At 40.9% G+C, this 14,870-nt stretch overlaps 1 protein-coding gene across 5 annotated transcripts; it reads right to left on the bottom strand.

The window, feature by feature from the left end:
- Positions 1–459: 459 nt before the first annotated feature.
- On the bottom strand, positions 460–13,040 carry pigh (phosphatidylinositol glycan anchor biosynthesis, class H; the record flags this gene model as incomplete). Of its 5 annotated transcripts, none has more annotated exons than XR_013965864.1 (5): positions 460–869; positions 982–2,831; positions 3,980–4,063; positions 8,616–8,825; positions 12,858–13,040. XR_013965864.1 is itself a non-coding variant. In XM_080790872.1 (4 exons), the coding sequence occupies 4 exons, from the start codon at positions 13,038–13,040 to the stop codon at positions 2,760–2,762; spliced, it is 549 nt and encodes a 182-aa protein (XP_080646998.1). In that variant the 3' UTR covers positions 460–2,759. The 5 variants fall into 5 exon arrangements, 1 of the variants encoding a protein (XP_080646998.1); XR_013965865.1 differs by having other exon boundaries at positions 460–1,330; positions 1,370–2,831; XR_013965866.1 differs by having other exon boundaries at positions 460–1,258; positions 1,555–2,831.
- Between the last annotated feature and the right edge of the window lie 1,830 nt (positions 13,041–14,870).

Below are 14,870 nucleotides of genomic sequence, written 5' to 3'. Positions count from 1 at the left end.
GATGGAGAGGAAAGGCTAATAAATCTGTGAGTGCCAGCCAGTCAGTCAGTGTAATGCTGCCCTCTACTGGTGATGAGGAGTAAAGCTCCTCAAAATATAGGCTGATATACAGTGGCTCAACCTGCAACAGTGTACTTTATAAGTAACTGTACACTGTTAAGCATTATAGTTAAGCATTAGTAAATTCATCATGAACAATTTGTGTAGCATTATTCATACATTACTAAAGCATTTTTAAACGAAATATAGTGCCACCCTAAATATAGTGCTAAACTAAATAAAGTGCTACCCAACAGTTAAAAGAACAAAGATAAATATATATCTTAAAATAATAATATATATATATATATAATAGATTTTGTTTTCAAATTTCAGATTTGAGAAACAAAAAACTTGACAATTTAACATGGCCTTAGACATATTAATTAATTATCCTCACATTACCAACAACAATGTCAATGGGTTTTACAGCAAATTGTTTTATTAAATACAGCATAGCAGCCGGAAACAGGAGGTTAATGTAGACCACTACACAAAATATAACAGAATAAATAACCAATATTCAGATAGAAAAGACATTTCTAAATTGTCAGTTTGACATAACTTCAAATTCTCATCGTTTCTAAATACATTTATAATTGTATATACAGTACATAACTGGCTTTGGCTGCTTCACAGGGTAAAGCATATAGGTTATTCTAACAGTGCTAAATATATTGAACAAAACTTAAAATAATTAGAAATCACAGTAGAACTTAACTGAAGTGTTCAACAAGAGGTCAGGTGCTATTCACATTTATCTTGTTAATATGAAGTGCTCTGGTTGAATGCAAGAACGCTCGCCCTGGGTCAAATCCGGTGAGACCTGTCTAAATAGAACCTCAGTAAAACTATGCCAAAACCTAAACTTATTTCTAAACATAACTTCAATAAAACTATGCCAAAACCTAACCTTATTTCTAAATGTAACCTCAGTAAAACTATGCCAAAACCTAACCTTATTCCTAAACTTAATTTCAGGAAAACTATGCCAAAACCTAACCTTATTCCTAAACGTAACTTAAGTAAAACTATGCCAAAACCTAACCTTATTTCTAAACCTAACCTTATTTCTAAACATAACCTCAGTAAAACTATGCCAAAACCTAACCTTATTTCTAAACATAACTTCAGTAAAACTATGCCAAAACCTAACCTTATTTCTAAACATAACCTCAGTAAAACTATGCCAAAACCTAACCTTCTTTCTAAACGTAACCTCAGTTAAACTATGCCAAAACCTAACGTTATTTCTAAACGTAACTTCAGTAAAACTATGCCAAAACCTAACCTTATTTCTAAATGTAACTTCAGTAAAACTATGCCTAACCCTATTCCTAAACATAACTTCAGTAAAACTAAAACTATACCTGAACCTAACCTTATTCCTAAATGTAACCTCAGTAAAACTATGCCTAAACCTAACCTTATTCCTAAACGTAACCTCAGGTGATTATGCCTAAACCTAATCTCAGTAAAACTATTCCTAAACCTATCCTTATTCCTAAACGTTACGTAACCTCAGTTCAATCATGTCTAACCCAAAATAAAACACATTCCACAAGAACAGGGGGCGAGGAAAAATAATGGGGGTGAGTTTGTTTTGGGCCGAGCGTTCTGGTTAACCTTATAACCTCTGGTTCAGTGCTTCTCAAAGGTTTTTCAAGGCATTCTTGATGAAGGTCCAGACTCCAGAGGGAGGGAAACGTCATGTTCATTTAATTTTAATAAAACTGATTCGGCTGAGCAAGAGTAGAGTGCAGGATCTTTGTTCATGAATATTTGTTCATGATTGCTGCCATTTCAAGGACCCCCCAGGGATCGAATAATTGATTGTTTGCACGTAATCTTGCGACTCCAATCTTTTATACAGTATATCAATGAATCGATTATTTTTCACTTGCATTATGGCCACACAAACAGTGTTCAGGAAGAATAGTGTAAAAGAGCTTATCTAGAGGTTGTGAATTGTGAGCTTGAAGGTCAACTATTTCCACTATTTCTAACCCCTTTTCCAAATGTGACATTTTAAAATAATGATACCCATTTAGACACACATCGACGGTGGCCTGATGAAGAGATCAAAAAGTTGTCGCCAAGCTAAAATAAAGTAAATACTTTGCCTGAAACCTCCTTCCATTATTAAATAATGGTCCATTGTTTATTTTCATTATTGGCACTGGTCATTGTAGGTCATTTATTTGTATAGTTAATTTACTTGTTATACCTGCCCTACAAACAGAAATACGCTTCATTTATATGCTCCAATGTCCATCGTCAAAAGCAGATGACTATTAATTGTTAAGTAAATGTCATGATTGTGACAGGCCTAATGTTGAGTAAACCAAAGTAACTCACTCATTCAAATCTTGAACCAAAACATAACCTCTCCAAAAACCATGCTTAAACTAAAACAGAAAAATAATCTCTGAACCAACACCAAAACTCAACCTTCATGGCTATTGTCCTGCAAACCGATCCGTTCTAAGTGGTACCAATTTTGAAAACCTTCAGTTGTTTGTATTGATGAATTCACATTTTTGAAAAGCTACTGCCTGTTTTTGCTCTACAAGACAGAGATGTACCAAAAGACAAATGACAAACCAGTGTGTTACTCCACGGACAATAAAATGAGTGACATGTGGAGTAAAGCATTCATGTTGTGCTGTCTAACCTGCAGCAGGGTTATGAGTGGCTTGGCTGGGGTTTCCAACATGTCATCAGCATTTAGACAAGATCTCTTGACAGCTTTTGTAAACTTTCTCCAAGCAGCTTAGCCTCGGCTTTGAGCTCTGAAAGACAATATAAAAAATACCTTTGTTACAGACAGGTTAGTGGAGATTTAAGCAATATTACCTATCTGCGTGCATTAATGACGTTAAACCACCCCCTCGAGTGTAATATTGCAATTATACAACAGTTATCCTTAAAACTAAGAAAATCGCTGATATTTTGGAAGAGTCCTAGATCAGTTCAAAACATGAAAATCTTTATTTTTTTAATATAATTTTTATCCCACGATTTTGCGACCCATTTTTTCACCCAGTGTCAATTATCTAATGTAATCCTGGGTGCTACACTTCCTCTGCCAACGTGGGGAGGGCAGCAGACTGACCTCATGCTTTCTTCTATGCATGAGGAGTCCAAGCTGACAGGCAGGAGTTTCCCCGGCCGGACACAGCTTGTGGAAGGAACACGTTATTCAAACCAGTTCCTTACCCCTCCACCAGGTGTCCCGGCTGGCCAGGGGGAGGTTTAGAGTTGAATAAAAAGCTTTCAAAACTTTTAAAAATAATAAAACATTTGATTAAAGTTTCTAATTGATAAGAATTTAACCTAAGCAAACAAAAATAAACAAAAACATTTTTTTATAGGGATTATAATTTCAATATACGAAAAGAGCATTTAACTAACGAATATTTAATTATACAATATAACCAAGCAAATGAGTACATTTAAGATTCCACCCTATTCAAAAACGGTTAATAATTAATGTGTGTCGTGTTGCATCACACACGTTGCGAGCTTGTAGATCGGCAAAAAAGAGAGGTAAAAACACAGAAAAGTGGCGGTGGAAGAATTAATACCTGGCAATCAACGTATTAATAATTGTTTTGTTAATGAATGAAATTTCTTACATTTGTTTGTTTGGTCATTTTCAATTTGATCAAATTATATATATATTTTTTTAAAGTTTGATTACTAAAGTGTGCCTGGCTGGCCACTTCATTAGTATTCATTGTCGTTACTCAGCGTGTGAATTGCTCCGAAACTAGACTCCCAGGCTGCACTCTGTGCTGCACTATGAGTTTGTAGATCTGCTATTTTTCAACAGCTAAAATAATGGATAAAGTCGTTAAAAGCTAAGGTGACACAGTCACAGATGCGTTCCAGGCCTTAATGGGCTAAGCGCCGATGCACTCTTCTGTCTTGTCTTTACCTGGAACAAGGGGACGACACTGGACACTGCACTGGGGTCCGCGGGGTCCTTCAGCAATATGCACAGGTAGTAGATGATTCGATGCTGAAACGACAAGACATGACACATAGTACTCGTAAACAGAAAACACAGTGAGAGAATTCTGAGAAAACTGACAATTACAACTAAACTAAACTAATGCTAAGTAACACTAATTAAGGACACAGACTTAAATCACTAGTAGTGGCTATGACGAGCAGGTCAAAAGTTATGAAGGTTATTGAAGGTTAAAGGTCTCTTGTGTACACTGAGCGAGTGTGAGGTGGATCTGACCATCCTGCTCGGAGGAGTTCCTTATATTAAAGAATGATCCGTCGAAAAAATGCACCAAATTTCCAAAGTCTTCTAGGTCATCGCTCCAAGTGACTATTTTGTAAGTCGGTGAAATGATACAGGTCTTGTGTACCAATTTATGTAGGCAAAAGCGTATTGTGGGGCTTCAGCGTTGACAATTTGTAGGGGGCGCTATTGAGCCATTTAGCAACGCGCCTTTTGAGACGCATAAATTATTAAAATCTTCGCCCGTACTAATAAACTAAGCAAGGGATAATTGACGGCGTGGCGCTCATTGTTGAGAAATAAGACCCGAAAGGATGATACAAACCCGAGGGGCTTCATCATAATTAGGGTTGTCCCGAAATTGGGGCCCATCACGTCACTTTCAAATGATCGGAATCAGATCGGGATAAAAACGTGACCGGGCCATCCGATCACATTCATTTCATGATATTAGACTGGAAATTGTCTGCGATTTTGGATATTGTACTATTGTGATATTGCATAAATATCGGATTGGGAAAAAAAATTATCGGCAGATAATCAAAATCAAATCGGATAGGGAGCAAAAAATTTGATCGCGTAATCCCTAATCATAGTCATCTTGAAGAGCATTTGTCTGTGTACGTATGTCTTTAAACCAGTAAGACGCGCAAACGCGGGAAGCGAACGCAACTCATACATATTTGGGTTTTTTTAAGATTTATTTTTAAGTTATTTTTTTTTTAAGTTAAGTTATTTTTAACTTAGCCATAACCATATAAGGAGTCCCCAAAGCAGCTATACGTCCAAATATGGAGTGTGTTGCATCAATCACAAACAAATCACTCAGCTCCATATATGGGCACAAAGGGGGGACACACGGACACACAGACAGACATGATCTGCTAGGTCTCATAGTAAGTGCTCACTGCGTTCGCAATCACTGGATATTTCTCACGTATTGTAGGTTCTTTTAGTAATCCAATCTTGCCCAAATATGGAGTTCAAGACTGACGTCAACAATATGACTTCATCTCTATGACCCACACCATGATGTACACACAACTAAAGTGAAATCATTGTGATCATCTCTAAATGTGTCAATTTATAGAGAAACAGGATCTATTTCCTCGCTTGAGCATAAACTGAATATATCTCCTGTAATGACTCACGAGAAGAGATCTTCAAGAGATCCAATGGCCTCCTTTTCAGAGGAGAACTTTTCCTGTGCCGTGTGTCGTGACATATTTAAACATCCTGTTCTCCTGTCATGTAGCCACAGCTTCTGTAAAGCCTGTCTGCAAGAATGGTGGAAACAGAAGGGCAGGCTGGAATGTCCACTTTGTAGGAAAATATCTTGGATGGCCGATCCACCCTCTAACCTGGCTCTGAAGAACATATGTGAGATCTTCATAGAAGAGAAACGTCGGAAAATGGATCCCAAGGAGGCAGCCGAAGAATCACTGACAATCTTACAGGAGAGACTAAAGGTCTTTAATGAAGTTAAAACAAATTGCAACCAAGCAGCAAAGCACATTGAGGTCCAGACCCAGAACACGGAGAGGACGATTAAGGAACAGTTTAAGAGGCTTCGTCAGTTTCTACAAGAGGAAGAGGAGGCTAGGATTGTTGCACTGTGGGAGGAAAAGAAGCAGAAGAGTCAGATGATGAAGGAGAAGATTGAAGGTCTAAACAGAGACATATTGACCATTTCATTCACAATCAGAGCCATAGAGGAGGACCTGAGAGCTCACCACCTCTCATCTCTGCAGAACCACAAGGCCACGGTGGAAAGAGTCCAGCTCACACTGCACGACCCAAAGCTGGTCTCGGGAGCACTGATAGACCAGGCCAAACACCTGGGCAACCTGACCTTCAGAGTCTGGGACAAGATGAAGGACATCGTCTCTTACACTCCTGTCATTCTGGACCCCAACACTGCCTATCCGGACTACACCGTGTCTGATGATCTGACCAGCGTGACATGTGGAGACAAGCAACTGGTTCCTGACAACCCGGAGCGGTTTGACCAGTACAGATACGTCCTGGGCTCTGAGGCCTTTAAGTCGGGGACTCACAGCTGGGAGGTTGAGGTCGGAGACAGTACACGCTGGACAATAGGTGTGTTAGCAGAGTCTTGCCGGAGGAAGGGAGATAGAGATGGCCCTGCCTGGTCTATAAAGTTAGATGCTGATAAATACACAGCGATGTCCAGAATAGCATTCTACTCACCAAGGTCATTCACTGACCTCTCGGTGAGACAGAAACCCCGGAGGATCAGAGTCCAACTGGACAGGGACAGACTAGAGGTGTCCTTCTCTGATCCTGATACTAACACACACCTACACACCTTCACATGCTATTTTGTGGAAAGACTCTTTCCATACATTTATAATAATGACGTTACTGTTCTGAAGGTGTTACCAAAGAAGATCAGTGTCAATACATAACATGAAGATAAGCACACATGTGGTTCTTGAAGAGGAACAGGACCACATTTTAGAATCCGCATTAAGTTTGTGATATGGCATAAATATCGGATCGGGACAAATTGTTATCGGCCGATACTCAAAATCGAACGTTCGGAATCGGAACAGGAGCAAAAAATGTGATCGTGGAATCCCCAATCATAGTAATGGGAAGAGCATTTATGTCTGTACATCTGTCCGTCTCTGGATATTTCTCACATTATTGTAGGTTCTTTTAGTCATCCTCACTCTTGCCCAAATATGGAGTTCAAGACCGATGTCAACAATATGACTTCATCTCTATGAGATAACCGTCATCTGACCCAGAGTTATGATATTGAGGGGCAGACACTGAGCGCTCTAACCGTCATCTGACCCAGAGTTATGATATTATGGGGCAGACACCGAGCGCTGTTCATGCAGCCCGGACCTCTCGGTGAGACAGAAACCCCAGAGCATCAGAGTCCAACTGGACAGGGACAGACTCAAGCTGTGCTTCTCCGATCCTGATACTAACCCATCTCTTGGAGCAGTGCTCGGGAATCATTTCATTAGTAGATTTGACCCCCCAATCCAACCCATTGATGCTGAGTACCAAGCAGGGAGGCATTGGGTCACATTTTTACAGTATTTGGTATGACCCTGCCGGGGATCGAACCCCGACCTCCCAGTTTCAGGGTGGACACTCTAACCACAAGGCCACAGTCTGGTCTGTATGTAAACAGTTACTGTTCCTCTGACGATGTTACCAATGAAGATCAGTGACAATACATAAGATGAAGATGAGCACACATGTGGTTCTTGAAGGGGAACAGGACCACATTGTAGAATCTGCATGAAGTTGTACACTCTCCGAGTTAAAATAATAAAAAAAACATTGATTTTACAATATATATTGGGGGTTCCAGAGATAGAAAAGTCATTAAATGGGGGTCCGTAGACTAATGCATGTCAAACTGGGGGTCCTTGAAATTAAAATGGTTGAGAATCACTGCTAGAGCCGTAAAAATCTTCTCTTGTGGGGGTCATTGGCATATCTTTTCAAATGGGGGTCCATGGGCTAATAAGTGTCAATTTGGGGGTCCTTGACATGAAAAAGTTTGGGAACCAAACATAGTGTATAATTAACATAACGTGTATAATGTAATCAATAACGATGCAATGCATCAATACATTTCTATTAAATGTCCTGTCTATCTACGCCGTAACCGTAATCTATAAATAAAGGCAGAAAAGCCCAAAAAAAAGAAGTGCTCTAAACAAACATTAAAAAGATTTGTTTACCACATGACGTAATACTCAAAAGCCATTCGAGGGCTGGCTGGCGCCCCTCAAAGATTGAGGAACCGACCTCATTAAGAAAAATCACACCTGTGTGAAGTGAGCGGTGCTCTTATCATCATACATGGTCATCATAAATATATCATATATATAAATACATAAATTCCAATCGAATCATCACAAATGTAATTCCGGCCAATCACTTTTGGCGTCTTCACTTTTATCTTCAATAAAATAAAATGAAAGATCATAAAAAAGTTGGTATATTTTATGCTGTGTTGCCCAAACAATCTCAAACAATTCAGATTTAAAATAATAATAATAAAACGGACCGGACGGTTAGCTCAACCGTCTGGTTCCTAGGCTTTAAGCCATTCTGGACGGGAAACCCTTTTGGTGTTTTAACTAAGCATTATGTTGTACTTTACCTATTGAATATTAGCAGATCTACAAGCTCATAGCTACGAGCTTGTAGGTCAACCTACGAGCTATTTTAGAAAACAATCGTGAAAATGCGGCACAAGTCTCTGAATATACATTCTTTCAGAAGACTTCGACGTACTTTTCCCACCAGAGAGCATTTCCCTCACCATGTAAATGGCCTCGTTGATGACGATGTCCTTGATGCGGCTCATCTCGATGAACGTGGTGCTCTCTCGCCCCGAGGCGTAGCTGGACGACAGCTGGACGCCCAGCGAGCCGATGAGCAGCAGGGACTCGTGGTCTACCTTCACCAGGTGGATGTGGAGCGTCATGCCCACCAGGGTGACGATGATGGCGGAGGACAGCACCGCCGTGACCTGTGTGCCACACAGGGAAGGACACACAGCAGGGTGTCATTGTGGGACATCGAACTACTTCCACATACTTTGTGCTAGAAATCTAGTCAACATGTTCAGCTTCATGCAGTTATTTATGCTTGTATTGTTACTTGAGCAAGCAGAGCGTGCAAGTACTGCGATCAGCTGGGTATGTCGGTGTTTTGCCGACCGGCCCAATAAGGGGGGACCACCATTCTTGATGACGTAACTAAGGTATGTTTGGTGATCGGCTGGGTATGTACTGTATGTAATATGTATGTACGTACTTACTACGGTACTTGTGTGCAAGGCGCAAGTTGGCACCTCGACAGAGTGCATTTCTAGTTCTTTTTACAATTTAATATTTAAGGGTCAAATCTTTCTAGGTTCACACAGAGGTGCTATCTGCGGTTGCTACAACAACGCATTCAAACCTCTGCCGCTGGGGCGGCAGTGAATACATCTTCATACAATGGTCAATTTTGTTGTAATTGTTTTGTTTTTCTTCAGCTTTAATACATGTTCTACTGTACATAATATTGCAAATCTAAGAATACTCCATAAATTACAAAACAAATGTTTAAGAAGCAGTGAACATAACCGATCTCACAATGTGGCACGAAGCGACACGTTGTGAGCTTGTGGATCTGCTATTTTTTACTTGTTTGGGTAATTTCCCTTTTGGGTCTCGAGCTAAAAGGTTTGGGAACCACTGCACTGTCCCCGAGGTCCCTGAAACCCAACATGGTCCCAACATGGTCCCCTAACACAACATAAAACATAATACAAACAACAACTGACTGGTTTTCAACTCCTTTCATAGCATGGTCCATTTTTAGAAGTCTGGCTAATAAGCCAGACCGAATCAGCTGTTGGCAAAAATAAAATTGCCTCCCGCGACAGTGTGGTGTGATATTAGTCTGGCTTATTTATTAGCCAGGCTACATTTTTTGGGCCATGCTGGACCACCATTTGATGAGATTAAGGGCCGATCCATACTCCTATTTTACCACTGTTTCGGCTCGTCAGAAATTTTCAGTAGCACCAAAGAGGCGACTTTAGGACGGTATCCGCCCTCCCGAACTTCAAATGACGTCACATTGTAATGTAGGCTCTACAGCGCCGAACCGACTTTTATTCGGCTCTAAAATAGGAGTATGAATCGGCCCTTAGCCTCTCGGACCCAAGACACACACACACACACACACACACACACACAATTCCATGCTTGGTTGATGTGGTACCATTAGGAGAGATAACAGCCTAACAGGCAAACGCTGATCAAAATATCACTTATTCTACATTCTCTAATTGTGTGGACTTCCTGACAAATTAAGCAATGCAGATGTTTTTTTTTATTGATTGAAATATGTATTAACATTTTGCAGAATTACAGTACATTTCAGCACAAACTCAAAAAGACTGTTAACTGTGAGTGGACGACCCAATAAAGCATTACACTTGTTTACAACAGGGTCCACCATGTTCAATTCATCAAAACATTTAGAGACGTACAAATAGACACTTCTATATAGCCAACGAACAGAACAGGAATTCATCATAAAGGAGGTAAAAACGGGAAAAGAAACATATACAGTGAGGGGGAAAAGGGGTGGGTAGTGGGGGATTCAGATTTTACGGGGGCCAGTTTCGAATTGCAACATTGATTGATTGATTGATTGAAATCTTTATTAACAGTTTGCAGAATTACAGTACATTTCAAGCACAAACTCAATACACAACACAACACACACTGTTATGCCTGTTAAGAACAGGCATAATAGAAAAAGTGTGCTCGGAAGCCTCGGATTGTCCAGGATCCCTGGACGAGGACCGACTGGACCGACCCGCTTGCTCAGCTGCGCCTCGCCCTCCTGCTGGATCTCCCGGATGATCCGCTCGGAGTCGTCCTTGCCTCGCAGGATATCATGCCATGAGCACTTGCACTTTGCAAAGGGCTCTCTGCACACGTAGCACATGTGACCGCCGCAGTGGCACGTCACCTGGCTGCATCCCACAGTCTTGACCACGGCAACGCCGCACTTCGGACACCTCCTCACCCTCGCCGCCGTCATGCGCTCCTCGTAGAGCACCCTGATCCTGGTCTCCTCGTCCAGAAGAGCCCGCTGCAGCTGCTTGCACGTCTTGCCCGTGTGCTGCTTCCATCGGACGCGGCACGTCCTGCAGCTCTCCACGTGGCACCTGGGGTCGGGACATCTGAACACCGAGACGCCTTTGTCCAACAGGGCGGGGCAGTTGCAGAACGGACAGCGCACCAGTTCGTCGCAGGCGACGGCGGCGACCGCCTCCTCCGCTTGTCTCTCGTGGTATCGACGCAGGACCTTCTCCGGCAGGACTTTCTCCAGTTCTTGCGCCGGGTACGAGCAGTCACACCCCCCGCCCTCCATCATGCAGCTCAGCTCCGACCGTCCGGAGCCAGAGACCACTTCCTCGGCATATTTGATCAGGCACTGTTTACAGAAGAGATGACCGTCCGAACACTGGGTCATCGTCTCTGGGTCAAACGCAAACTGGCCGTAGCAACAGCCACACTCTATCAGGTTCCAGCCGTCCTTCTTCTGAAGGGAGGTTTTCGGAGTCGCATAAACCGGTGCCATTTTACGGAACCGTGCTCAAATTGGAACTCTGCGATGTGGCGTTCAGAGGACGTTCTACTCGGGACAGCGCTTTCTCGAAGGGTCGCCCGCTGTCTCTTCCTGCCGTTTCGTCAGAGCTTCGAGTGTATATGTCCGCCAGCGAATCTCGCTACATCAATATGATGTCACTGCACTCAGTGACATCAGTCATGCTCAAATATGGAGCTGTGAGGCACTCCATTATTTGGACATAGGGCTCGGGCAATTAACTGAAAAATCTCTAATCTCTTCTTAAATTCAGATTAGTGTACAGTGTAGATAGTCTTACACAAACATAGAATTCCCATTGACAATGAATGGAGAATTCACGTCATGCGTGTCTGAGCAAATAGACATGTTACGTCATGATGATGTACGATAAGAACACCCCTCACTTCACACGGGTGTGATTTACTGGAGCATTTCCAATTTTCAATACTTTTTCAGTTTTTCTTCTTCTCCACTACATCTTAGAGGCAAATATTGCACTTTTACAATTATTTGAAAATTTTAGTTACTAGTTACTTTGTAGATTTTGATTTGATGTTGATTTTACAAAACATACATTACCTACTTCAGCCCAATATACATTTGGGCCATTTGAAAATAGCTGACCTACAAACTCACAATGCATTTTTTTTTTTAATGGGACATTCTTCTGCATAATGAGTACTTTCTACATTTTGATACCAATACTGAGTGTTTCTTCATTGCAGTATTAATACTTTTACTTAAGTAAAAAAGGAGTAGTACTTTTCCCACCTCTACCTTATCATCATCATAACCCAACCTTTATTTGAGCTCGGAGTACAGTTGAGGGGCAGACCCTAATTTTTAAGGTTGACGGCAGAGTACAGCATCTTGCAATGAGACTGGTCTACAAGATTCGCTACACGACCAAGATACCCAAGTATCTGTCTAAATACTTCCTTAATATCAACGAGGTTCACACCAGAGGGAGTTCAACAAACCACATGCAACCCAGATTCGGCTCAAACAAATAAACTAAGAGTTGGAACGCCCTAGCAACAGCCATTAAGAAATGTGAATCCCTTGACTCCTTCAAAAAACCACTCTCAAAGAGCACCTACAGGCGGCTGCAATTTAAAACTGCCCCCTGTAAAAATAAAAATAAAAGAATAAAAAGTCAAGGTCCCCATTTTTTTCATAGAAGTGTGGGCTATATTTTTACGTCTTTAAATGTTCTGTTGAATTAAAAATGGAGGACCCTGACGTAAACAAGTCTTTAATAGAGCTTAATAACATTGTGTAGAGCATGGTTTCGTCCTCAAAGTTGCTGTTTTTGTATTGCGTTGTGCTTTCATTTTGAAATGTACCCACTCTACATACTGTGAAATAAAAACTGCTAAATCAATCATTCAATTCACACACGCACCTGTGTGAAGAAGAACACGGTGTAGGCTAGGAGCCACACGCAGCAGGTGGCCACCAGCACCTTGCTGATGGACAGCTTGGCCGAGCTGACGGTGAACTCCCGGCAGAAGCTGGAGTGACTCTGGCAGTCCAGAGAGATGCTCCTGCCGTCGATGTCCGTGAAGACCGGCTCCTCTTCTTCCATCGTGGAGCACAGCAGCAGCAGCAGCAGTGTCTGTCACATCAACCACAGTTTGATTTAATGACATTGACAATGAAATTAAAAAAAGGCTTCTAAAGTTTTCTGAATAACCTTATGTTTCTGTATCAGTGGTGCTCAATATTTCATGTCAAGGATCCCAAAGATTTTATATGTAATTGGCCACCGCCCCCCCATCTGAAAAAAAAAATGTTCCAGGCACCCCCCAGAAGCAAAGATTTTAGTTAAAACTGTTCGATGTGAAAAAATCACACCCGTGTGAACCGAGTGGTGCAAAGATTTGCGCCACATTTTCACGATTTTTCAAAAATAGCAGATCTACAAGCTTAATACAGTTTATACAGGGGTTGACACGAAGGTCTAGGGCTGTCACGATTACACATTTAAGTTGACGATTAATTGTCACACAAATGTTTGAAACATGCATCAACATTTTTCAACATGGAAACAATTATGATTATTAATTATTCAAACATAATTGTGATGATCTCAAATATTTGTGATTAGGCGATTATGTGTGACAGGCCTAAAGGTCTTGGTGGCACTAGCCTATCGGGCAAGTACAGGTCATGTTTCGGTCATGCCCGAAAAGTAAATAAGGCCGTTATAAAATCTGCGCCAACAGAAAATGATAATGTTAAATCCAATCGATAACTGCAGAGTGAGAGTTGCTACAGTCACTTTGAAAAACCAGAATGAGTGCAACTGCTAGTTGTAAATAAATAGGTAGTAATATTTAATGAAGAGAGAATGCACTTGACCGCCGGGCAATCTGAAAGCAAACTCCACTTGCTCGAACGTTTTATTTACTTGCCACGGCCGTCGGCCCACGGACAGTCGGGCAAACCGCTAGTGTAGTAGTGTCAACCCTGATTCTTTTCTGCAAGTGGAGGAAAATAAACTATAGCTGCCTGAGCACTTTAAATCTGTCTTATTTATTTTACAATTTTGAAAAACATTTTTGAAATAGTGTAAATAGTCGACTCGATATCAATACTGACAATACATTGGCTATTTTCAAATATTAAAAATAGCCAAAAAGATAGGGCCCTAATACTGTATGTACACTTCTTGAGTTAATTTACTTTAGCGTTTTCCATTTTGTATTTGTAATACATTTTACTTCCACTCCACTATACCCCATATGTTCTCTTTACTTCACTATGATGATTTATTTAATTAATACATGCACCATTTGCACTGGTCAGTGCTTTGCATTGCCATGATCAGCTCCCAATTTTCGAATTTTATACAAAATGTGCTTATAGGAGCCTACTTTTACTTTGATGCAGTTGATGCAAACAATTTTGAGCTTTTACATTTACTCAAGTCAAATATTTAACACAGCCCTTTTGTTTGTAAGTAGTTTTATCTTTATGTTGTGTGTTTCAACCATAGAGTATTACTAGGTTTCAACCGTTTCAACTAAAATGTACTTCCTCAACCACTGTTTATGTGTCAGAGGCCAGGCAAATTAACCAATCATCAATAAATCAATAAATAAATCATAAATCATGCATGAAATAACTGGTAAAACATTCAAGGATTTCATATACAACATCGTGCGAGGGTGTTCGTATTCTTCTAGGCAAGCGACACAGTCGTTCTGCAAAGTATAAAGTAAACTGCTTTAACATTGGAAATGTTGATTAGCATTAGCATAGCAATAACAGTGACACTAGCATGGTAACCACTAACCAGTCGGCTAAAACAAAATGTAAAGGCAAAATAATATAAACACAACGTGTCATGAGGTGGTAGATACGTACATGGAAACGGCCGAGATCAAGACCAGAGCGCGGAGTAAATACTGAA

This window comes from Protomyctophum bolini (genome assembly GCF_963924005.1).
Source record: "Protomyctophum bolini genome assembly, chromosome: 19".
Lineage (NCBI taxonomy): Eukaryota > Metazoa > Chordata > Actinopteri > Myctophiformes > Myctophidae > Protomyctophum > Protomyctophum bolini.
Note: the sequence above shows the minus strand (reverse complement) of the source record. Positions and strands in the feature narration are given on the sequence as shown.